A 27,288-nucleotide genomic window follows, 5' to 3' on the forward strand; every position below is an offset into this window, starting at 1 on the left:
ATCATAAAATCTGCAGTAAAGCTGCTATTGTGATATCATGTCACAATGGCTTTATGGTGTTCTACTTGCCTCACTTACTTATGCTACATTTTGATGTTTACAGTGGAGTAAGTGCTTTGCATCCTGTTATTAGCATTTGAAGAAAATAACGTAGTAAAGAATGTCATGTTCAAAAGTGTTGTGGACATATCTGACTGGATCCTGTTTCCCTCTTGTCAAGCAGCAGCGCAGGCACCCCCTCAGGAGGCACCGCAGGTGATGGAGGGAGCCCCACCCTGGTCTTCGGCGGAGGAAGAGGAGGAGAGGGAAGAAGGGGAGGAGGAGGAGGGGGATTATTCTCCCTTGGAGCCCTCACGACCACCCACACCGCCTGCCCCACCACTGCCCCCTGGACTCCCACCACCATCCCCTGTTGGACCTTCCCCTTCCCTCACCCATAGCCCTTTCCATCACTCTCCTGCCCTTCCTGTTCCTGTTCCTGATCCCATCCCACCCCTTTTCCTTTCTGTTCCCCCCCAGGAGCAGCCCGCCCAGCCTCAGGAGGGGGCGGGCAGGGAGATGGAGGCCTACTCTGCCATCTTGGAGGAGGTGCAGGTATTGAGAGGGTGTGTGGAGAGGATGGAACATGCCAGCAGCCATACACCCTCTCAATGACTGCACCTCTTCTGCCCCCCTCGCCTGAGGTAGCTCAAGCTGCTCTTGGGGGGCACCCACCCTCTTTCCCTGCGTTATATGTTATATATGTAAATTGTTTTTTTAAAAAGAAGTTTAAGTTTTTAAAAGTTTTATATTTTAATAAAAAAATTGTTTATAGTTTAAACATGCCTGTGTGGTTTTAACCTTGTAGCATCATCAGTTTAGTGGACAGAGTCCAAGGTAGATAGGGGTTCAGGAGGGACTGCTGAATGGGCCATTTTCAATATAACAACAAGGTGACATATAGAAAGTTTGACAATCTTTATTGGGGTCTGTCATTCATTCTATTACCTGCTAGCCACTCTGATGTCAAATCATTGCGGAATCTAGGAAAAAAAGCAAGTGAATGCAAGGGTATATGCAACTGTAGGTAGATGACGACATCTCAGCTATGATGTGCAAAGTAAGCCAGTCCCTGTTCCAAAGTAAATGGCTACATAAGGAAGAGAATATAAGTCACTGTGGTAGATTTGTTGTTAAGGAATAGGGTTACTGCTAGTAAGAGTTGGCTCCACACCAGGAGAATCCAAATGAGACGTGGGTTTTTCTTCCTTTCACGGAAGGTGATGGACGTAAAGGCCAGATACCTCAATCTATCCTCCTGGTTCTTGAGCTGCACTATTTTGGTTAAGCAGGTGTGGAAACCACAAAGATGCTCACAGCTGCACTGCTCTCAGTAATACAAAACTCCATCTGACAATACTGCAGTTGCCTGTCTAAGACACCTGAAAACAGAAAAGAGGAGAATATGGTTTACACAAGGTTCACAAACAGGGGGTTCAACCCCCAAGGTCCATATCTGTCCTCCCTTCCCTGAAGCAATGTGTTAACCTCATTTATGTTGAGCTGCTTAGATGTCACCGTGGTATAGTTGTTAAAGCAATAGCCTTAACTCGCTGATGGTGTGGGTTAATATCACCTGTAATCCTCCACTGCTACTGTTTAGAACTCATGTGAGGGAATAGACTAACTGAAAACAAAAAGTTTGTGTGCATATAACAGCAGGAATGCGTGCCATGGTGTTCTATGAGGCCAACATTATCAATTTACTATTGTTCCTGAAAGTCATCAAGGATACCTGTGTGAAGAGAACAATAGAAGTGTGAAACATTTATTTCACTCATCAGAAGAGTGACTCAAGTGAAGAATAGTAGAGTAAGCAAATAAAGGTTACCATATATCATTCTCACCTACAACTGTTTGGCTAGGTGCAAGCTGGTGTGCTGAGCTGCTCGTCTGGTCTCTCTCTGGCAAACACATAGGTGATGAGCAGAGTTAACCTGAAATGAAGAATAGAGAGAAACTGTTAACAAAGACCTATGTCTCCAAAATTAAACACTGAAGTTGTGGCAGAACACACACCTAGAAGTAACAGAGCTGCTAACATACCTTTAGACTCCTTATTAAAAATGGCAGCCATTAGGCACTCATTAGGAGTTTTCCACCTGAACCATGTACACTGATTGGATGTCCACTGAATGGCAGTGTTTCCCCCCCCAACACACTTGACCTATTTTTATCAATGAGTTAGTACACAGAACCATTCCTCACCTGATTTTAACTTGCCTGTAATTTGATTCTACAAAGAATTAACTTTAGCTCTATGAGTAAACCCTCTCAGATGTGTGAACACATCCATTTTACTTACATATCCATTTTTCTACCAGCAAAATTTCTACCAGCATGGTCTTTATCAGTCTTCTCAGTCATTTTTGTCAGCCCTGTGGAATGGAGAGTAGGAGATATCAGAAATAAAATAACTATTATAAACAATAGCACACAATGAAAGCCCATAAAGAGAAGTCAGTTTTTCTGGTTGGTTTCTTTAGTTCTATCATAAGGACACCTAAGTAGCTTACAAAATATCATTCTCACCTGGACTTACTATCTGAGCTGCTTCTAGAAAAGATAAAACAACATATTAGAATGACATGTAGCTTGTTAATGGCTCTGGAATAGAGGCTAGCAAAAAATATATAGGAACACTTGTAATATATAATGTGTATGTTTATAAACAAAATACCCCTAGAATGTGATCAATAAGTCACAACTTTTTTGGGGTGGGTATCATCACTGGTCAAAAGCCCTTGATTATTTTATATTATTTTAAATATTTTAAATACAATTTTTTTTGTGTATGCTTTTATCTTTAAGTCAAAAAATGACAATATTTTCTTTCTTCTTTTGAATGAGTATGTATGAAACTAGCATCTTATGTATCAAGTATTCACATGATATTCATCATACTTTGAATGTGAAATACTAAAAAAGCACTTATCTTAACAACCCGACGGAGGCCCAGCCCGTTTCGCACTGATGGGGCTTCTTCAAGGGTAATGATAAAGCTTAAGATAGTGCTAGTATGGTGTTCAATGTTGCTCAAAACTCTTAAACAAAAGAAGAGAAGAAAGAAAAAACACATTATATTTATATTATATTTGACAAATCATTGGATTTTTTATAAAACAATATTAAATATTTAAAGAATGACTGCAAAAAGCACCTAAAGTCTTTACATGGTACTAAAACAGATTTTAGAATGTTGAAATATTTATTCATTTGGACACATTTAAAATAATATTTTGCCAAAAAAGCACTCAATATATTTAACCAAATTTGAACACTAATGGCTTTCGAAAGAACCAATATTAAATTTACCATCGTAAACTCATAACTAAAATGGTACTCGTGTTCAAATTGAATGCTAAAGTTTTTGCAACCAAACATATCAAAGATATGTAGATCAAAAGACTAACTTTGGTAACTGTGTTTGATGCTTTAAAAAATATTTGGCAAAGTGAATATAATCCCTTTCATAAATTTATTGTTAATTTTGTCGACATGAAACTAACGACTAAAATAGCACTGATGTTCAAAGACAACGCTGAAGTTTTTATCAGCCAACAATGTCTGAATAATGTCCGAAAATCTGGCGTACTTCAGACCAACTACTGTTACACTTTTGACCAGTAATATATAAATGATTTAAACCTGAAATCTCTAGTTAACATTTTGCATTAAAGGCATTTAAAAGTAAAATAATACTTGCCATTACTGAAAGCTGCTGCTGACTTTATCGACACAAACTGTGACTAAAATGGCGCTTCTATTTGAATAGAACGCTGAGATTTTTCTAGCCAATCATATCTAAGATGACGTCAATGTGGATCACATACTGAAAAATTACCAGCTGTTTTTCGTATATTTGCTACGTGTAAAAAAATATAATGCAAAATTCACCAGCGTCAGTATATATGTTTCTAACTTAATATAGGGTTTTTTTTAATTGATTATTATTAGTCAAAATATAAACCTTTGTGTCAAAATGGCGACCGTATTTAGTTCGAACGCTGAGGTTTATCTGGCCAATCATATCTTAGATGACATCAATATAGATGACATGCTTCAAGAACTGCTAGCGTCAATTTAAACTACTGTTGCCCAAGTGATATAATAAAGCAAAACCTATATGTCCAGAGTTTCAAAAAAGAATGTAAAGCTTATTTTCTTTAGTTGTTATTGATGTAATGAAATGAAAACTTTTGTGTCAAATTATAAATGTCCAACAATAAAATATTAATGAACTATGTGTGTTTCAGTTTATAATAAAAAATTGAAATCAATGATATACGTGTTCACAAAAAATATATCTGTGGTCAAAAAATAAACTCATCAAAAAAAGATGTGCCAGTCTATTTGATTATTGAGTCCATCGGGTTCCAATGAGTGTAATTTTGAGATCCACTGTTGCTCCCGTCTCATGAGTAATTTGTTGCGGTCACCTCCTCTGGCTGGCTTCATAACTTGATCAATCACCCAACATTTTAATTGATGGAATTTATGTTGGAACTCATTACAATGGGTTACCAATGGAGCTTTTGTTTTCATACGCTTTAAATTTGAACGATGTTCATTTAATCTGATCTTTAAACTTCTGATGGTCTTGCCCACATAAATCTTGCCACATGGACATACCAAAAGATAGACAATATGTGTGCTATTACAATTACTGAAAAAATTGATATGATATTGTTTTTTGTCATATGGATTTGTGAAATTATCTGATTGTATCATGATTTCACAGTTTACACACTGTCCACATCTGTAATGTCCTTTCAATATGGGCTGTTTCAATGTTATGGGTTTGAGTTCTGATGGACTCAATAATTCTTTTAAATTCTTTCCACGAGAGTATGCATTTCTCAAATTGGTATTTCTAAAAATATTAATTGTTTGCATGATTTTCCAATGTTTTTTGATAACATACGAGATTCTAGGACTAGCATTAGTATACTGAGAAACAAAAGTACATATATCCTCACGATCTAGATTTTTAGAAACTGGATTCAAAAGCAATTCTCTGTTTCTGAATCTTGCTCTCTTGTATGCTGTATTTAAATTCTTCTTCTTGTAACCTCTCCCCAGAAATTTTTCTCTCAAAGATTTAGATTGTGATTTAAAATCTTCATTCGTACTGCATATACGTTTGTATCTTAAAAATTTGGAATAAGGTACACTAGTTTTACAGCCATGCGGATGACAACTGGAGGAATGTAACAGAGTATTGCGGTCTGTACTTTTGTGGTAAACTTTTGTTGAAAATCCTTCTCTTGTTTGACTGATGTTGACATCTAAAAAATTAATATTATGATATGAATATGTATATGTGAATTGAATATTATCATTGCATGTGTTTAACCAATTGAAAAAAGATGTGAACTCATCCACAGAACCTGCCCATAAAAGAAAAATATCGTCTATAAATCTGTGCCAAGATTTTATTCTATCACTGAAAGGAGACGATATAATCCATTCATTTTCAAAATGATTCATGAAAATACACGCTATTGACGGGGCAAAAGTGGAACCCATCGCGACTCCCGATAACTGTACATAAAGTTTATCCAAAAATGAAAAATAATTTTCCTGCATTGCTATTCTTGTCAATTGTAGTAAAAAATCTGTAGGTACAAATTGAGGACATGGTCTAGAATCTAGAACACATCTGATCACTTCAATAGCCTCTAATTGAGGAATAGATGTATAAAGAGCGTTGATGTCAAGAGTGACCATCAAATATGGTTCTTGATTTGACACACAATCTGTCAGATTTTCTAAAATATTCAAAAAATGCGTAGTGTCTTTTATGTAAGAAAAATGATTTTCCACATGTTCTCTTAGAAATTTATCGACATATGATGACAACACTTCTAGTAAAGTAAGGTGCACATTTCCCTTTCCAGGCAAACCTATTTTCAGCTTACCATGGCTCGGACATCCTAAGCAGTGATGAGAGGAAACCTTTCCTCTGACAGCAAGATGACATTTGTGGATCGCCTGGTTAATGTGCTCTCATCACTGCTTAGGATGTCCGAGCCATGGTAAGTTGAAAATAGGTTTGCCTGGAAAGGGAAATGTGCACCTTACAAATTGCAAAGTCCACCATGTAGACCCTGTTATAAGAGCTAATAGGAAAAAACTAGGACCTTATTAAAATGAGCAAAGGTGGGAGTCGAACCGGGGAGTTTCAGAGGTCAGAGCTCGGAACAGGAGCATTACCGTGTTGACCTAGAAATGCTTTCTTGTGCTTATAGCAGTTTGGTGAGACAAAACACTGCAGTTGTATATTATTGTTTCTTCACCATTTCAAAAATGTATACTTTACCATGATAAAAACTAACAAAGTATGCCATGTTTAAAAGGAGAAATATAAGAAGAGTTGAACTCAAATTCTTAGCATGGAAGGGGGAAAAGTTTATTTTTCTGCTACACAGCAAAGTTGTACAGTAATGTTATATTCAACTCCTATAAGAAGTGGAAAGCATCATCAAAGTGCACCTGGAAGGTAGATATGCCACAAGTAAAATACAGGCTGGGATTTGAACCCTCAAAGCCCGGAAGATTGGTAGAGAGTGCCTTTCCTCACTGAGCTACAGCACCTTTTGCTCCAGTGTCTCTGGCTCCCTTGTCATATCATATCTTAGTGAAGTGCTAAGGGAAAAGGAGTTTAGCTATAATGTCATAGTAGGCTGAGACAAAAGAGTGGTAGCTCAATGGTTAAAAGCGCTGCTTTCACTGAGCCCCAAACCCATATTCCCAAGTGTGCTTGAATGCATGTGAGGTGGAGCTCCATTTTTCTCACACGCTAATCTTCATTCTAAGCACTGTACTAATGGATATATGACTGTAAGTAATCTGTTCCGTTTAGGCGTCATACCGGAAAAGTGGTGTATTTTTGCCCTTACCGATCAGTGTCATTTGTGCTGCAATTCTTTAATACATATTTGATATTTGTTTTCTACTTGAAAACCTTCCAAATCTTTAGGCATTCCTTTGCTTAAACTTATTTGAGTTCATCCTGATATGATAGCTAATGAAGCATAGATAGCTCAGTCAAGTATGATATGAAAGGGTGGTGAGATGGACCTAAGTAGAAGCAGCTGTAGCTCTATGTGTTAGGAGCCAGCCTGTGCTCCTAACATCCAAAGGTTGTGAGTTCTACACCCAGCACATCTTTTAATTGTGGCATACTACTTTGAAGGTGCAGATTGATGAGGTCACAATGAGGTCAGTTTTGTGGAACTGAAGACCTCCATTTTGCAATGAGGGAAGCTTGAATGTTAAGGTGTGCATCTGTTTATTCTCTTTTTAAGTGCTGATAATGTGTGCTGGTTTTTCTTTGCTTTCAAAAGAGAGCCGATTGCAGTGCTGTTTGTTGAGAAAAAAAAGGGGGTTGTAAAAGCCATGTGTAAATTATATTATTGTTCGGGCAGAAATGTGGTTTGTTATCCATGCAATATAATGTGTTCCATTGACATTATATTTATTAGGACAGAGAAAAGATGAAAATTACCTATTCAAACTCACTATTGGAATTATTGATGAAAAATACAGCGAACGTCTGCCTCGCGTCTAACAAAGAGCCGCAATTACGAAAATTGAAACGGCATTGAAATCCAAGTTAGACCAGGGTTTCTTACGTCTACATAATACACGATATTTAGACGCAGGCGTTCACTCAGGTAGCGCCTATCTAGCGTCCCCATTTGGCACGCCCACGGAATGCCCATGTCCAGAGCTGGAGACGGGACTATGCTTTCTGTAGACGTCAGTCCGTCAACTACCTCTTAGGAACGTCTATATGTCGTTTATTTCCCAATTAACATTAATTAAGACCGTTAACTCCGTAACTATTCACTTACATCGGACGTCCAAAGCACGCCTAAGTTAAACGCAGTAATAGAGAATTTACCCCTGAATGTTCATATTTCCCCCAGTATTTTACAAAATGCTCTGCTGAATGCAGAGCCTCTTGTAAATGCTATCCTGAATGCAGAGCCTCTTGTAAAATATGTATGAGGACATGCATTAATGCATGTATATTCACTGCCACATACAGCTTGACACTTCTATTTTAGAAACCTACAGGTGCAGAAGAGGAGCGGCATCACTCGGGACTTTGTGTATAAAGTGCTGGCATTACATGCATAAGCACAACGTCACTTCAAAAACTTGTGGAACACACTACTCCCTTCCAAAAAATAGGCTAATGCTAGACCCAAAAACTCATATACAGTGGTGCCTCGCATAACGGACGCCTCGTACAGCGAACGCTGCGCATAACGAACTTTTTGTCTTGCTCCCTATAACGAACTTCGTTTCACACAACGAAGTCACCCGAGGGGCCCGGGGGGGGGGGGGCGGAACTACTCTCGCCGCTTCCTAATGTGAGCCGGGAACAGCAGCACCCTCCTGTCTGAATGCAGTGTTCCATCATCTCCCTCCACCTTACCTTAGATGCCGAGTTTTCCGGCTTTCTTTTTCGGCCAGCCACACACTTTCAAAGAGCAGCACATGCGCGCATGCTCTGTTGTTCAATCTTCTCCTCTGACGCAACCGGAAACCGGAAGTTGCAGGAGAGGAGAACATTGATCAACTTCAGCAGCTGCGCGTGCACAGCTTTTTGAAAGCGTGCGGCTGGGTGAAAAAGAAAGCTGGCAAACTCTGCATATAAGGTGAGGTGGAGGGAGGGAAATGTAGGGCTGCAGAACGAATTATTTTGTTTTACATGTATTCTTATGGGAAAACAGGGCTGCAGAACGAATTATTTTGTTTTGCATGTATTCTTATGGGAAAACGCGTTTCACACAACGAACGTTTCACATAACAAACTTGCTCCTGGAACGGATTAAGTTCGTTGTGTGAGGCACCACTGTATTTAAATCAAATTAAATTGAATTAACACCTTAGGATCTCAATTGTACGCACTTTTATAAGCTAGTAGAACTTGTCTTGGCTCATAACTATTTTGTGAGCTATCGTCTTTTTATTATTCAATTTAGTATATATGGAAATATTCTTTTTCTTTTTGCACCATTTACTTATTATATGATTGTTTATAATTCAACTTCTTAAGTTCATTTTTGGTCTTTATTTCAATTTTATAATGTAACCTTAATGATACTTAGCTCGGGTGTGCGTTTTTGTACCCGGCACTCTCAAACACAACGACAGAAGATCTCCCGTTTCGCTCTCATTTGTAGCAAGAGAGCTTCATCAGGACCAGCGAGGTTAATACTTATTAGCACTGTCCAAAATGCCAGCCTCTGTGAGGGAAATTGGCTTTTTTTCAGAATTATAAAGAGATCCTTCCCCAAATCTTCTTTCAGGGCATCTTACGTCACTTCCAGAATCAGTTTACCAGATATGCTGGAAGTGACTGACGTAAGATGATTTTATGGCAGAGTTGAAGCTACTCTTACTGATGTGTTATTGATCTTAATTTTGCTTTAATCTGATGTGATAAATTACACAGATGAGTATTTTCTAAATCATGTTACAAGTGTAACGTGACCATTTTATTTTTTTCATCAAAAGGGGACATCTATTAATTGTCAGTCCCGCCCCCAATTCTGCCCTAGCCCCGCCCCCAATTTCTTCCATTCAATTTTCATGTACACATAATAGCTTATTAATTCATAACAGTAACCATAAAATTTTAAAAAAACCTACAAAGCACACTATACGCAGAGAAAATGTTAATTATCATTTATATTTGGGGGGTTTTCAAAGATGTCAAGGCAAATGATTTTAAAATATGCAATATCACCTCAGTAACTATAGAAAAATAGACAAATATAGTTCAAAATATAGACAGCAGATATAAATTCTCAAAACTGACACATTTTGATCACAGAATTGAAAATAAAATCATTTTTCCTACCTTTGCTGTCTGGTGATTTCATGAGTCTCTGGTTGCGTTTCCTTCTGACTGTGTATCCTTTTTTTCATTTTTTTCTTTCTGCACTCAGGCCTAACAATTGTCCCTTTCTATTCCCTCCCTCCTTCCTTCCCATGTCCTTAGTGCCTCCTTCCCATGTCCTTAGTGCCCCCAGTGCCTCTATCCTGTGTCCTTAGTGCCTCAGTGCCTCCTTCCCGTGTCCTTAGTGCCCCTAGTGCCTCCGTCCCGTGTCCTTAGTGTCCCCAATGCCTCCGTCCCATGTCCTTAGTGCCTCCTTCCTATGTCCTTAGTGACCCATCCCTGTAACTTCATTGAGTGTCCCCTAGTCTTTGTAATTTTTGAAGAAGTGAAAAATCGATCCACCTGTACCCGTTCTACTCCACTCAGGATTTTGCAGACTTCAATCATATCTCCCCTCAGCCGTCTCTTTTCCAAACTGAAGAGCCCTAACTGTTTTAGTCTTTCCTCATACGAGAGGAGTTCCATCCCCTTAACCATATTGGTTGCTCTTCTTTAGCTACAAGATATTTTTATTCTCATCCAGATAGCTCACGAAGGGAACACCTTTCCTCCATGTTCAAGACTAGGGTACTTCCTTTGAGTGGGAAAGGGGAAGGGTGGCAATTCTTTTCTTCAGTTTCTTAGGCAACAACCCAGTTGATTATCAGGAGAGTAATTAAAGTTTCCGCAATCTAATAGACTTGGATACATTTCTTTCTCATAACAACTGATGGATAGTTTGTAAATTTACATAATATAGTGATTGGCAGAGTGTTTCCCCTTTTCTTATATTATTGCTTGCATATTACTCTTTCCTATTTTATATAGAATTAGATGAAACCATCATTGATTCTTTCATAATTGTGAAAACCTAGTATTTTTCTGTTTTTCGTTTGCTCAATAGGCTGAGGTCAGTCTACAAATGGCCAACAGTTCCCCTTTCTTCCTGTCGCTTCCAGTAAACTCAATTCTGATTCATTCTTGTATAATTCAGTGCCCGATTTGCCCCGATATCCTGAGCCTTCCCCACGACTCAAGGACCTTCTTAATTATCAGCTTTTACTCAATCAGCATTTCTCCCCCTCCCAATGACAGTTAGCAGCAGCTGTACTGTGCAGTTTGGACAATCGGCTTCTCTAAATTGCAGAGACCTTTCCCCACAATGCTACCTGCTTCTTATCCTTAAATCCCCTGCATGGGCAATGATGGGGCAAACAACAAAGAGCAATCCACTTGCTGTCTTTGACCTTACCTTAACTCCCCACACACCTGCTCTTCTTCTAAAAACGCCTGCACCATATATACAACCACCCTCAAGCACGAGGGGGAAGAAGAACCTCCTCACGACATGTACCACATGGGGATGACTCAAGAGCTTGCAATTGCTCCAGCATCCACTCCCTCAGGACTCTGTTTTCTTGACTGGAGCCCAGAGCTCGCGTTAGAGCGCCCACACAGCCGGCTATAAATCGCTAGGGAGTGGAAAGGAGGGAAGTTGAGTTCACCAGGCAGTCGGGGCCCTCCTGACATTTTCGGGCCTAACCTTTAATTCGGCCCTGGTCTTATGCAGGCATCGACTGAATATCGGACAGGACCCGCATAAGTTCCATGCAACAAATTAGCTCCGTACATGGCCTGCCTCTCTTCTTACTTCCCTGCTGCTGCTTCTAATCACCGCCAGAAGCCTTCTTCCCGATGTCAATTTTGACGTTGGAGAGGACGTTCCGGGCCTGCCAATCGCTGCCTGGCTGGCCCGGAACATCCTCTCTGACGTCAAAATTGACGTCAGGAAGAAGGCTTCTGGGCGACGATTAGCACCAGCAGGGAGGTAAGAAGAGTAGCAGCAACGTCGGCGGACCAGGGGGGAGTTGGGGGTTTAAATCGGGCACTGAAGGAAGGCTTTTTTTTTGTGCGCAGCAGGGAGGAACAGGAAGCGATTGCCTGTCCCGTTGTCCCCCCGCATAGCTCTGGGATGGGACATTTCGGCGACTCGAAGCTGTGTTTGGGGACAATGGGACAGGGTGTCCCAAAACGGGACGTATGGTCACCTTATACAAGTGGGCAGTGGCACAGTAAAGGGGGGGGGGCGGTGATCGCCTTGGGTGCCGGCACTTCTTCTCTTCTTTCCACCCCCACCCCCGTACCTCTTTGACTCTTCTCTGGCATGAGCAGCATCTCCAACCTGCTGCTTGCGCCAGCTTTGACTCTCCCTTTGAAGTCACTTCCTGGTCATGGGACCAGGATGTGACATCAGAGAGCTGAGGCTGGTGCTGGTAGCAGGTTGGAGATGCTGCTTGTGCTGGCGAAGAGCCAAAGAGATATGGGAGGGAAGGGAAGGTGTGCATGGTGGGGGGAGGGGGCATCTTCTACTCTTGCTACACCATTGCAAGTGGGGTATGATTTACAGCGGAATTATTTTTTCTTGGGTATGCTTAAAAAGGGAAATATTTTTTGTATGCTAATAGTAGTGAACTTTGCAAAGTAAAATCAGGGTTTTGTTTCCCATTGATCAATCTGTAGCATTCTATGTCCCTTTTCTTATCTTACTGGTGTAGGTTATTGATGATAGTGGAAACAGGAAGTAATCATCACGGATAGGAATGGGTGCTAGTTTTTGCTATACTTTTCATAGGCCCTGAAGTTATAGTACTGGAAATTCAGTATTTAAGAATTATCTGATTGCGTGATAATTTTTGAAAGAGCAGCCAGCTTCTGTTTTTTTAAAAAGGGCACCACAAAATTCTGTTGCAAAACTGTTCTGAATTTCTTCCTTCAAAAATATGGGAAAAGTTGTATTAGAATAGCCCCATGATATTTGACATTTTTGCTGGTCTGCTGGCTTGTCTGAGTTTCATTCTTTTCTTATCACTTGGCTATAGACTGCAGTCTAGCAGGGGCTATCTTTGTGTCTTAAATTCCTGGTGATCTTCCTTTGCTTGAAGATTCATACTTGCTTGTTTAGCACATTTAAAAAAAAATAAAACTCAACTGGATTCTTTATTTATATTTCAGAATGAAATTTATTGGGATGACTGGTCAAACTTGAGTATTTTTAGAGCATCTAAGTACAGTGGAACAAAGAAGGAAGTTTTAATTGATCATTTAACAGGTGTTATGGATATGAAGATTTTCTACAGAGGAAAGATGACAGGTAATGTAAGTGTTGCTTTTGTGAGAGTAGGTCTTAATGGCAAAATAGGAAAAAGTATATGCGCTTCTACTGGCCTAATTTCCTCTGCTGCGTCCCTAATGATGTCATCAGGGATGCGGCAGAGGAAATTAGGCCAGTAGAAGAGCCGAAGCAGCATGTTTAGTGTGCCTGGGACGCTGCTGGAGCTGCCAGGTTTGTCGGCCGTGTAGCGGTGGGAGGGTCGGCTGGGAAGGTCAACGGGGGTTTCTAGTGTGCCGGGTAGGGTCGGCGAGGGGGAGGTTAAAAACATGCTGCTCAGAGGGATGGGAGGCAGGCAGGCAGGCTGGCATGGGGGTGGGGGGGGTTAAATGGAAGGGGGATGGGAGGCAGGCAGGCTGGCTTCGGGGGTGGTACAAAGTCTGGAAGATAATGATGAGGACATAAGGAGGCACTGGGGGCACTAAGGACATAGAAATGAGCATTGAGGGCACTAAGGACATAGGATGCAATGAGGGCACTAAGCAGGACAGAGGCACTGGGGCACTAAGGACACAGTACACAGCCACTGGGGGCACTAAGGACACAGTACACAGCCACTGGGGGCACTAAGGACACAGTACAGAGGCACTGGGGGCACTAAGGACATGGGAAGAAGGCGCTGGGGGCATTATGGACACAGGAAGGAGGTAATAGGGGCACTAAGGACATGGGAAGGAGGCACTGAGGACATAGGGAGAGACACAGACAGAAAAAATGACAGACAGGCAGCGTGCAAGGAGAGAGAGACACAAAGAAAAAAAAAACCCAGACAGACGACATCTAGTATAGTACCCGTGTAGAGTGCTGCAGACGCTGCTGGAATTGGAAGGTTTGTTGGGACCGTGGGAAGGGAAGGGGGGGGGTTTGTAAGGGACCAAGGGAGCCGGCCAGACCGCAGGAAGGGAAAGGGGGTAGGGGAAATGCTGCTGCTGCACAGGGAAATGATGGAGGGGGAGGGAATGCTGCTGTGGCTGCTGCACAGGGAAGCGGTGGGAGAGAAATGCTGCTGCATAGGAGGCAGGGAGAGAGACAGATAGATAGAAAGAAAAGAAGAAAGACACAGGGGCAGGGAGAGACACAGAAAGACAGACAGACAAAGGGGGTCAGGGAGAGAGACAGACAGCGGGAGGGAGAGAGAGACAGAAATAAAGACACACAGACATATATTCTAGCACCTGTTAATGTAATATATAAAAATATCTACCATTAAAATCAAAACTTAGGGCTCCTTTTACAAAGGTGCGCTGGCGTTTTTAGCGCACCGCTATAGCACATGCTAGCTGATAAACTACCGCCTGCTCAAGAGGAGGTGGTAGCGGCTAGCGCAAGTGGCATTTTAGCGCGCGCTATTCCGCATGTTAAGGCCCTAATTCACCCTTGTAAAAGGAGCCCTTAAAAACATAGTAGATCTTAGTAAATCTGATAGAAGAGTATAAAATGCCGAGTGGAGTGGAAAAGGTAAACACAGTTTGTTTACTTTTTGAAAAAAATGCAGACGAGATCATTCCACTACACATTTTTAAGCTCTGGAACTTGTTGCTGGAGCATTGGGTTAGTATGATGGAGTTAAAAACACTTTAAAAACAAATGTCTAGATTCAAAATTCATAAATAATTAAAGTAGATCTGGGTAAGCCACAGCTTACCCTGGGTGCAAATAGCATGGAGCATACCTATCTTTTAAGATCCTGCTAGGTACTTGAGGCCTATATTGACCATTGTTTGGAAACAGGATGCTGGGCTAGATGATAATAATAATAATTTTATTTCTTATATACCGCCAAAGCCATGGTAGTTCTAGGCGGTTTACAGTAAGAAGAGCTGGACAATCAGCGACATAATTACAATGTGGAATCAATGAATACAAGTACAATGAATGCAAGTACAATAAGAAAAGCTGGACAATCAGCGACATGGTTACAATGTAGAAGCAATGAATATCAGTATACTGAATAGGAGAGATAATGAACAGAATAGGAGAGGTAATGAACGGACAAATTATTAGGTAACAATCGGTTGAACGGTTTCGTTTTTACTAATTTTCTAAAACTAAAATAGGATGAGGAGTGCATGATAATGTTTCCCAGCCAATCATTCAGTTTGCCTGCCTGGAAAGCTAGAGTTCTGTCCAGGAATCTTTTGTAATGGCAGGCCTTTATTGTTGGGTGGGTAAATATGTGGATTCTACGTGTGGGCCTCGTAGTATAACCCAGATTAAAGTGGGAAACCATGTACATAGGATCCAAACCAAAGATTGATTTGAAGCAGAGACAAGAAAATTTAAACAAAACTCTTGCTTCGAGGGGCAGCCAATGGAGTTTTTGATAATAGGACTTGTTCAGATCCAGTATGGCAATTCTTATGTTCTTATCTGTTTTTCTTCCAAACAGGACAGAATGCATGCACTTTGAAACCTTGCAACTTGTTGTGCTTGCCTAAAGCCAACATGAGCAGAACTTGCAGGTGTCCTGATGGCATAAAGAGCACTATGCTGCCATCTGGAGAACTGAAGTGTGATTGTCCACATGGCTATGTAATGAAAAACAACAATTGTGTAAAAGAAGGTAAACTAGATTCTTTTTCTGTTATTAGTTTCCCCTTTTGGGTTGAGTGGTGCATGCAATAAAAACTGTCTGGGGTTATCTTGATAACTTTTTCATACTTGTTTTGCTATAAACTAGTGATCTTCTCTAGTTTTTAAGTTGGAGCAGTTTTGGTTTCAAAATTACTGAAGGGGGGCCAGGACACTAGCCAGTGCTTCCGACTACCGTACCCACCAGAACATCTGGCCTCTGTCACAAATGCTGAACACAGAAAAACCCTCTTCAAATATAGGATCACAAACTAAAAGTACTAATGTACACAAACAAAATGCTAAGATACTATATTCCACATGCAGTTCAATGCCAGAGAAACAGAAAAAAAATGCATTTCATCCTAAACAGTGTAAAATATAAAGACAACCGATGTAAACTCTCAAAACTGGCATATTTCATTCACTACATTGAAATTCATTTTTCCTACCTTTAGTGATTTTTCTAATCATCTTGTCCCCAGTCTCTGCACTTCCTTCTTATAATAACTCTGTTCCAGTACCTCCTTGTCCATTTGCTGTTTTCCACTTTCTGCTTGACATCTTTGGCACTTTTTTCATATTCAGCTTGTTTCCATTTTTCTGTCTCCTTCTCAAATCTATCTAGCTTCCCATCTATCCATGAACAGCTTCTCGTTCCTCTTTCTTCCCTTCCCATTCCCCTTCCTCCATCTTTGTTCACCATCTCTTTCCTTCTTTTCTTTTGCTTCCTGCAGCAAGCATTTTCTGTGTGCAGGATCTTACCCTTCTCTTTCCCTCGGCATCCTGCGATAAGCAGCCTCCTTCTCCCCCCCCATCTCATTCTAGCATCACTCATTCTGCCCTGCCTCACACTTCAGTTCAGTCGAGTATCTCTCCCTGCCTGCTTACTTCCAGCCCACCTGACAGTCTTACAAACTTGATCTTCCTAGCAATGATTCAGCCAGGCTTTCACTGGCCAACTCCGGGAACCTTTCCTCTAAGTATCCCTCCCATTCAGCGATAGGAAGTTGCTGCAAAGGAAAGACCCCTGGGGTTGACAAAAAAAAGTTTGACTGAATCGCTGCCGAGAAGATGGTCAAGTTTGTAAGACAGGTGGGGAGGAAGCAGGCAGGCAGAGAAGGGTGCCCCAACCATGAAGTGGGGAGAGAACATAGGGCAGGGAAAGAAAAAGAAAGATCAGTTTGGACCAAGCAGAAGTGAGGGAAGAAGGGACAAGTTAGCCTTTTTATATATTCTTCAAGTCTTTTGGAAAAATCCATATTAGACCCAATTTGCTTTACACCATATGTCATTCTGGGTAGGATGATTATACAATAAAGAAGTCCTCCTCTTCTTAGTTCAGCATTAGGAGCATGGCAGTATTCTTTAATGCAAAACCCTGCATGGCCTGTATTTGGTGGACCCAAAAAAATTACAAGGACTGCATGAGCTGCCGAAGAGGTCCCTAGGGGCCGCCATTGGCTCACGATCCTTGTGTTGAAGAACCCTGAGCTTATCATAACAGTTTATAGCAGAGTCCATATGCCAATATTCTATCTATTGTAGCTCACTGACAATGGTCAGCCCATCTCTTTTGTAAACTGCATAGAACCGAAAGGTTTTTGTGGTATATAAATAAAAATTTGTGTTATATTAGCAAGGACGCACATGGGGATAAAACAGGACCAAGGCCACTCAGTTTATCCATTATAGTTGGATAGTAGTAATTTTCCTCCATCTCACGTTTCCTCCTTTCTTAAGTTTTCATGCAGACAGTATGCAAGAAATGTGTTGCCAGGTTTTGTGCTTCAGAAAGGGGACTATATTTCTTTCTGAAATTAAAATGCACTTGAGAACCTGTTTGAAAAAAAGCTACAGAAATCTAGATATCAATAGAGGAAAAACCTAAATTAAGGGATGTTTAAATATTTATTAACAATCAACATACTTGCTATAAGGCATGCAACATAATTACAGTCTATAAGGATATTAAATCATTGCAACTTGAGCTTCAAGCATCAAAAGCTTCAAAATTGGTTCAGTGTGAATAACATTTTTTTGAGGGGGGTGTACATTGACCTCATCGACATAAAAATCTTTTCAGTTGAATCTTGTACCAAAAGCCTTGTGCAATGCAAAAAACAAAAGTCGCTGTACTTTGAGATAAATATGCCCGATACTCATCTGATCGGAGAATCCACCACCCCGACGATGGCTAGCATTTTGCCTATGTTTTGTTTTTTAGGAGACGATTGATACCCCCATATCCTAAATCAGCTGACATAGGCTAAATACTGGTCATCGTTGGTGTGGTGAATTATCCAATCAGATGAGTATCGGGCATATTTATCTCCAAAGTATAGCGACTTTTGTTTCTTGCTTTGCACAAGGCTTAAGGCACAAGATTCAATTGAGGAGGTTTTTTTTTAAAATGCCAATTTATATGGCGTGGGAAGGGGTTCTGAGGCTTTTTTCCTTTCTTGAATTCTGAACCAATTTTGAAGCAGTTGATGCTTGAAGCTCAAGTTGCAATGGTTTAGTAACCTTGTAAACTGTAATTATGTTGAATACTTTATAGTGTGTGTTGATTGTTATTAGGAGAGTTTGTTTTGTAGTCTTATTTTGTGTCCTTGCATACTTGAGTTGGGAGTTCTAAATATTTATTAAATCTTGTCAGTAACAAGACCTGCTTGAAAATTTCTTTCCCCTTCTGCTGGCAAAAGATATGTGAACACTGAAACAGTGTGGGTAGTTTTTTTTCTGTATCTTACTGGTAGGGGTGACGAGGAATGCATAAAGAATTTCATTTTAAAATCTCCTACGCCTGCAGTAGAGTAAATGCAAAGTCTGCTGGTGCTGTTCCCCCCCTCCAAATTTAAAGAGGAGTTTCCTTTTGAAAATTAACTTATATGCCTATGGGTGCAAAGTACCCTTGAATCTGGAAGCCCCCACATAATTTCTAAAAGTGGCCCCCAAAGGAATTGAATATCCTGTTAACTTTCAGAACATTTAATTGCTGTCTTTTTTTATTTTGAATAGATTGTGATAAATATAGAAATAGACACCCTCTAATTCTATATATGGCGCATGCAGTTATAGACTAGCACCACTTAACACACACACAACTTAATTGCTTAATTGGCCCTTGATTGGTGCTTAATTGGTGATAACTATCAATAATTGGCCTTAAATAGCTCTCATGGGCCCTAATTTGCAGTTAAACGTGGGAGTTATGATCTTGTTCTATTAAGGGTGTGTATAAATTATGTAGCGTGTAACTGTTCACGTGGCTTGGATGTTCCAACTATTCTAGTGTGCACTTGTTAGTGTGTAAATGTTTACTTAGTATGGTGTTCTGTAACAGTAATTGTGCACTTAATTGGTGTTAAAGAATTTGAACTTAGTGCATGAAATATAGGTGTTTAGGCCACCTTTCTTGAATTGACCTCATAGAAGGTAATTTTAGAATGGTGTCAAAGGGAAGCATCCACACAGGTGCCCACCTAGTTGCTGTTTTATAAAGACAAGTAAGTGAATGTGGACAAGTCCTAATGTATGTGGAAGAAAACATACCACGAGGGTAGGTGTGATCACTTGAACATGCACGAGTGGCATAATTTATTTTCATTCATGCATAGATTAAAGTATTTCACAATCTGTATGCATACATGTGAACTCTGATGAAAACAAAACTGTGGATACTGATGTTCTGGAGATAATTTATTAATTACTGACATATAAAACCATGAATATTCAATTAAAAAAGTACAATGCTAAAAAATATTGTGATAAAAATCCAACCGGACCCTACACGGTCTGTGTTTCGGCGAACACACCTTCCTCAGGGGTCCAATGGTTTGCAAACTCACTTGATGGGCCTTGGCCCTTTTCTGCCGTCACTTTTCTATGTTCTATATAAAGAATGGGACTGAAAACAGTCTATTGTCTTTAAACATGTGAGCAAAGAACACTGCAGACAAGCTACTTTAGCTTGTCTGTGGTGTTCTTTGCTCAAATGTTTAAAGACAATAGACTGTTTTCAGTCCAATTCTTTGTACTTTTTTAATTGAATTTTCATGGTTTTATATGTCAGTTTTTGTTTTCATCGGTGGATTGTTTTCACTGTGGATCATACTCTGCTTAAACTTTGCTCCGTGCATGTCCACTGGCAAAGTACACACCACGGTATCATATACTTGTTGGTACTTTTAAGAGATCATTTATGCAGTTTGTTTTTTTTGTGTAGAGAAGGGTTCCTTATAAAACTGATGGCTGTGTTTGTATTCTTAAGGGTATAGTTTGTAGAGCAGGAGCAGAGTTATAATGTATGCATGTATTGTACAAAATACAAGTGTACACATTGTCACCAGCAAGGCCACGCCCACACGGATCTGGCCCGTAAAGCCTGATGCACACGGTGCTGACTGAGTGGTAATCAGCAACTTGGAGTGGTGGATCAAGTGATATACTTTTCTGCACAGTTGCTTTAAGTTCAAAAATCAAAATAGTCTTTATTTTTCTTTCAAAAAGAAAGTATGCCAAATATTCTCATACAAGCACTGCTGTGATTATTCATAAACTTACAAAAACAAATAGCAACCATTCGTCACCAAGCTTTTCCAGTGATTTAATCTTCCATTTGTTCAAAAACAAGAATCACATTCAGAATAAAGATAGTTTCAAAATAGTGACCTGGTAGGCCTGTGCCTACCCTAAGGCTTGTCTTCCTTCCAGTTCACTTCACACTGGGCTAATCTTTCCAGGTGGGGGAACACAATCAATTCATTCTACAAAACTTCACATTCAAAATGCAGTTCCAAACTGGATTTTCCACTCTAAACTTTTCTGGCAGCTAAACTCAGAAGCGGAAAGGGCCTCCTCCCACAATGACCACTGGATGTGGTCCTTCCCCAGATAGGACCCCCAATCCAGTCAAGCAAACAAAGGTCATTGCTCTTGCTGTGCAGTATTGACTGCCACAGTCAAACAAAAAAAACCCTCACTTTTTCCTTTCCAGCTTTAGAAGTCATTAAAAGTTCTAGATTAGCAGATCATAGCACTTAGTCCCTTTGGCAGCCTTCCACAATCAAATTCTAGCCAAACTTGAAGGTACTTTTATCCCTAGGTTTGCTTCAATGTCCAAGCTCAACACGATCTAGCTTCGAACAAAGTCTGTCTCCATAGCTTCTACATTACTTTCATCAAAGTCCATGACCTCTTTGGCTTTACATTTTCATAGCATTCAGGAAATTCAGCCAGGTAATCTTCACTCATTTCAGCATTAAAAGTTATCTCAAAGAGTACTAGGATTAGGTCTGACCTGAGTCTTGAGATGTGCTGTGCTGCTTTATGCTCTAGGTGCTGGTTTTCCTCCATCGCTCCATTCTCCTCCCAGATTATGCTGGTTCTATGGCTGCCTCCCCTCTGTATCAAACAAGCATCAGGTGTAGACTGTTCCCTAATGAAGGACTCTAGAATGTGCTAAGTGTTGTTCTAAATCAGGCCCCCATGGCTGTTATGTATAACCTGATGAATCTTCCCACTAGGATCAGTAACTCTTGCTCTGCTGGTTCCTATTACTTCTTGTTTCCCTCTGCTTAACCCAGAGCTGCTTTTATCTGTAATTTCCCTGGTTATTCCTGGTTCTAGGCTGGGGTATTGAAGGTGTCAGCTTTGAGAATGATTTTTTTTTTCTGCCTGGTTCTAGTAACAGGCTTCTTTAGGCAATCATTCACAGGAACAGGGTTTTCCTGTGACAACATATAGAATACACACCCATTTTTACAACTGCCTCAGAGCAGTTGCTTCTTAACACAGCACAGCGCTTGGTTCATTTAAAGGAGGTTTTTTAGCCAGTGAAGTGAACACTCCACCACTGTTATTCCACCATTGTGGAGGTGGGAGGGCCCCTGTCTAAGGCTTTTTCCTCCGTTTGAAAATGGTTTTCTGGCCTGTACTGTGTTATCAATACACCATCTGACACAATGCATTTTATAATTGTGAAAGTGTCTTATTTAATTCTTGTTGGTTTTCACAATATCCGAGTTTTTGTGGCTGTAAATTTGTACAAGAACATTTATACATTATTGGAGAGAGTTGTGGGAGTTTATTTATGAAAAAGCACAGAGACCTTTGTTGCCTCATGAAATAGTGCTTTTTGGAGAATATTTTAAACACAGTTATGGAATTACTTCCATAATATTTATAGTGCTGATAAATGTGTTTCTTTTCAAAATGTTTCCACCAGAAAACACTTGCTTGCCCAACCAGTATCGATGTTCCAATGGGAACTGTATCAACAACATTTGGCAGTGTGACAATGACAATGATTGTGGAGACATGAGTGATGAAAAAAATTGTCGTAAGTACCAGTTTTTATGGGGATAATTTTAAAGGCATTTTGTGAGGTTTCTACTTAGAAATAGTCATTTACAAAATTGTATCAAACAAAGTAAGAACAAATAAGGCATGCAAATGGGCTGCAGTAGAACAAGCTATTATTCATTAAGTAGAAATGGGACTCAACACTGCAGTGTTTCAACAAAATCCTTAATCGGGAGTCCAAACACAATCAATAAATCCCCTTATAGCAGGGGTGTCAAAAGTCCCTCCTCGAAAGCGATAATCCAGTCGGGTTTTCAGGATTTCCCCAATGAATATGCATGAGGTCTACTAGCATACAATGAAAGCTGTACATGCAAGTAGATCTCATGCATATTCATTGGGGAAATCCTGAAAACCCGACTGGATTGCTGCCCTCGAGGAGGGACTTTGACACCCCTGCCTTACAGGGTTCATTCAGAGCACAAAGTAGCATATACTTTCAAACTGAATGAGCTTAGTTTTCACACATAGCTCTTATTTCCAGTCTTGAACCATGAAATGGATTTATTGCCAATTGCTACAGACCCAAAACTATTTCTTCAGTGTTGGTGGAAGCTGTTTTGACACCAGCTGGTTGTATGACTGTGATACAGCCTTGTAGCCGAAACATGGCCACATCGGGTACAATTCCTGGGAGCATTTTTTATTAAATATGAGTTTTTCCTTCATATGATCTGCTTATTGTCTTCTGACTTATACCACATCTTAAGCAAAAATGAAATTGAACATGAAACATCATTTTAACATTTTTCTTTGTTTCCTAATGTGCCTGTGGTTCCTTGTCACAAGGAGGGTCACAGGAGGCATTTTTTTAAAAAAATCACATTAAACTGGATTCTGAAAATTTAAAAGAAAAATAACAATATTCTGAGTCTCTTAGAAGCAAGTAAATCGATATTTTGACCATTAAATAACATGCTGTGCAACTTTTATGGACACTTCACTTTTTGTATATATCATATAATGTATATTTCATTTTCATATTGCTTTTATATATCTTTATTTATATTTGTACATTACCCTTTGTATAAATCATAATGGCCTTAATATTTTTCCTTTCCTATCAGCTACTACAATGTGTGATCCTGATATCCTGTTTCGATGTCAGATATCTGGTACCTGCATTCCATTGGCTTACAAATGTGATCATGAAGATGACTGTGGTGACAACAGTGATGAAAGCCATTGTGGTGAGCCTCTTTTTTTAAGTTCAAAGAGTTTTATTGATTTTATAAAGCATAGAATACAATAGGCGTATATTCATAGAAGAGAGAGAATGGCTGTATATAGATTTATCTCTTCGCTTAACTTATTTCCTAAGTTATGTTGTAGCTCACTGATATTGTTCATACACCTCTTTTGTAAACCGTACAGAACTGAAAGGCTTTTGCAATATATAAATAAAAATTTATGATATGTTACGTTATGCATGACTGGACCATGAAATAAAAGCTTTAACAGACCAATAATTCTAGCAGCAATTGAAGAGTTATGTCCTGTGGTTTATAACCTACAACTTGATTTGATATCTCTTGCATATTAATAGATTTTTAAAAATATTGCAGGCTTATGAAATTGTGTATATTCAGAGAAGTTATGTTGTTCAGCATTTATTGATTCAATTTTGTAAATTGTTAGCTTATTCTTTCAGATTGCTTTTTAGTTAATGCATAGCATGCTTATTCGGTACGCCCAGAATTTTTTTTTTTTGTACATTAGTGTTTGCATTTTCACTTTAGAAACTCATCAGTGTGGAATGGATGAGTTTAATTGCAACTCGGGGATATGCATTCGTTCCTCCTGGGTCTGTGATGGAGATAATGACTGCAGAGACTGGTCAGATGAAGCTAACTGTACAAGTAAGCCTTCTTTCAAATCTGTATTGATGCCTGTCTTTGGAAACTTGGAAAGAAAAAGTCTTAAATGAGAGAAGTGTAATTTTGTTTGTGTACTTGTATATAGAGGGTAATGTTTTACATATATATACATTAATTTCTGCTTTTTAGATGTACTTTAGGTAACATTTTAAAATAATTTTGAATCGATACTAAAATGTCATACCAACAGCCTTCAACAAGGAGCATGCTGTTGCTTCCATTCTATCTGTGCTGGATCAATTCAAGACAAGTGGCCTATATCCCCCTGCCAGTAGATAGAGGCAGGAAAAAAGCTCAGAGCTGATTTCATCTCCCTTACAGGGAACTAGTGCTACCCTTTACCTTTCAATATTTCTTTCTCCAGCAGATGGTGCATGTATGGACTGTTCTGTTGTGGATAAGTTCATACTTTAGCTGTTGATTCCCACTTCCTACAAAACAGCAGAAGGGTGTCACTTTAAGAACTTTAACGCCTCCCTTTCTGCAGTGGAGGACAGCTCCCTCCTCAGTTTTTTCCTTTTGCAAACAAACTCAGAAGGTGTGTTCTGATCTATTGTGCTTCTTTGTTATTTTCGGGTATTTTTCTGTTGGATTTTTGGACTTCTTCATGGCTTCGGTGCTTGGAGGTCCCTTTCTTGGGCTTACTTTGCCAGGGAGAATATGCAGTCTTGTATAGGTGGACTGCTACTCCCAGTCCAATCTCTTTGAGTACCTGTGGAGCCAGTCTGCTTTGGGTCACTTCAGGAGCTCGGGGTCTGCCCCCCTGGGAACAGCTCACTTGCTGATTTTATCAGAGGCTTGAGCACAGGTTGTATGGCCCCTGAGTAAGAACCCCCTGGGTATCAGGGAGCTAGCTACATAGTTTCTTCCCCTATCACTGTGTAAGGAATCTCAGGGGGGGGAGGAGTCCATGGTCATGTTTAAGGAGAGTGTGGATTATGTGGCTGATGCTCTTTATCACATCAGCATTCTGAGTGAGGTTGCAGCCTACTCCATTTCTGCCCATCAGATGCCCTGGATCAGACAATGGGTAGGCGACTCAGCCTCCAAGACCAACTCAGAAGATTACCCTTCAAAGGGCATATACTGTTTGGCAAATGGCTAAATGACCTCATGGCCTGTGTGGCGGATCGCTGCCCCAAATACCTCCTAGGTAGTAAGAATCATCACTTTGCTGGGGGCGATAGAGGCAACTTTTGTGCTTCCAGGAGGTCCCCCCCCCCAATTTTCCTCCAGTTATTCCTTTCATAGACCTTTTCATGGGTCCAGACAGAGGTTTGTCAATTACAGGTGCCAGCAGCCTTCAGGTTCCCACGGTGGCTTGGCCTCCAAGAAGACAGCTGCACCTCTTCATTTCAACCACTGGGTTCTGGATATTATCGGGGAGGGGCACAGGATCAAGTTTTCTCAGCCTCCTTTGGATCTGTTCCTTGACTCTCCTGCTGAACAGCTAGAGAAAGAGGCCAGAGTCAGAGTGACAGTGTGTAGTGTCTCTTAGCCATTTGTGCCATAGAACTAGTTCCTGAAGAAGAATCGAGGTCAGAAAGATATACTTCATAATGCCAAAGAAAGGCACAGAAGATTGGAGGCCCATTCTGGATTTGAAGTCTGTAAATGAGTCTCTGCAGGTTCCCCGCTTTCACATAGAAGTGATCCACTCCGTCGTAATGGCGGTGGCTCTGGGAGAATTCTTTGCCTAGAAGGATGCTAGATTGCATAGGGAAAGGTTGCATAGGGAGAGGTATGGCTAATAGGAAAAGGAGGAATTGATGCCCCTGTATAAGACTTTGGTGAGATCTCATTTAGAATATTGTATACAATTCTGGAGGCTGCACCTTCAAAAAGATATAAAAAGGATGGAGTCAGTCCAGAGGAAGGCTACTAAAATGGTATATGGTCTTCATAATAAGGCGTATGGGGATAGACTTAAAGATCTCAATCTGTATACTTTGGAAGAAAGGCGGGAGATATGATAAAGACGTTTAAATACCTACGTAATGTAAATGCGCATGAGTTGAGTCTCTTTCATTTGAAAGGAAACTCTGCAATGAGAGAGCATAGGATGAAGTTAAGAGGTGATAGGCTCCGGAATAATCTAAGGAAATACTTTTTTACAGAAAGGGTGGTAGATGCATGGAACAGTCTCCCAGAAGAGGTGGTAGAGACAGAGACTATGTCAGAATTCAAAAGAGCCTGTGATAGGTACATGGGATCTCTCGGAGAGAGAAAGAGATAATGGTTACTGCAGATGGGCAGACTAGATGGGGCATTTGGCCTTTATCTGCCATCATGTTTCTATGTTACACATCCCCATCTTTCCAGCTCACAGGAAATATCTGAGATTTCATGTTCTCCAGCTCCCCACACCTTTACCAAAGTGTTGGTGGTTGTAGCAGCCCACCTGCGCAGGATGGGTGTCCAGGAGTATCCTTACTTGGACTATTGGCTGATCAGAGCCCCCTCTCTGGAGGATAGCAAATGCGCAGTTCAGCAAGTAGTGAGTCTCTTACAGGACCTGGGCTGGATAGTCAACTTCTTCAAAAGTTAGCTGCAGCTGACCCAGCGCTTGGAATATTTGGGAGTCTGCTTTGACATGGCGCAGGGCCATGCTCTTTTTCTTGAGCCATACAAACAGAATCTCAAGAAGCAGATCCTAAAGATCTTGGCTCTTATGATCCCCATGGCCTGACATTATCTACAGGTGCCGGGCTCAATGGCGGCCTCTTTGGAATTGGTGTCCTTGGAGATGGCTCATATGCGCACTTTCAAGTACTCCCTTCTGTCCAGATGGTCTCTGCAATATCACTCCTCTAGATGGCAGAGGTGTGAAGTACAGCATATGTTGGTGGTTCCAAGGGATGAACTTGGTAAAGGGACATGCCTCTCAGAATCGACACGTGGGTGACCCCTCATAACCCTCTGCTGCAGCCGCCCTTTCCAGAGAAGGTGGTCCCCATCAGAAAGCAAGTGGTCCATAAATCTTCTGAAACTGAACGCCATCCGGTTGACCTTGTTGCAGTCTTTCCTGACAGAGAAAGCTGTTGGGGAATTTTTGGACAATGCCACTGCGATGGCTTACATGGACAGGCAGGAAGGCACTAGAAATGCTTCCCTTCGCTTGGAGGCGCAGATGTTGTTCCAGTGGCAGAACTTCACTTAGACACTCAGCCCATGTTGTAGGAGTAGAAAACATCCAAGCTGACTTTCTCAGCAGACACTCTGGATCCTGGGGAGTAGTCACTGTCTCAGAGAGCATTTTCCCTCATAGTTCAGACTTGAGACAGATCAGGCATGGATCTCATGGCCATGGCCAAGAAAATGAGGGCAGTCTGCTTCTACAGTAAAAGAACCAAGCAGGGAAGCGCAGG

The 27,288-nt window shown here is 40.6% G+C and overlaps 1 protein-coding gene across 2 annotated transcripts in view; it reads left to right on the forward strand.

Moving 5' to 3' along the window:
- SORL1 (sortilin related receptor 1) overlaps positions 1–27,288 on the forward strand; it is a 240,475-nt gene that overhangs the window by 119,079 nt on the left and 94,108 nt on the right. For both annotated transcript variants that reach the window (XM_033918566.1, XM_033918567.1), the window contains exons 21-25: positions 12,950–13,088; positions 15,496–15,669; positions 21,907–22,020; positions 23,111–23,233; positions 23,783–23,902. In XM_033918566.1, coding sequence (XP_033774457.1) covers positions 12,950–13,088; positions 15,496–15,669; positions 21,907–22,020; positions 23,111–23,233; positions 23,783–23,902 — 670 coding nt within the window. The remainder of the gene's footprint in view (positions 1–12,949; positions 13,089–15,495; positions 15,670–21,906; positions 22,021–23,110; positions 23,234–23,782; positions 23,903–27,288) is intronic.

This window comes from Geotrypetes seraphini, chromosome 13 (genome assembly GCF_902459505.1).
Source record: "Geotrypetes seraphini chromosome 13, aGeoSer1.1, whole genome shotgun sequence".
In the NCBI taxonomy this organism is placed as follows: Eukaryota; Metazoa; Chordata; class Amphibia; order Gymnophiona; family Dermophiidae; genus Geotrypetes; species Geotrypetes seraphini.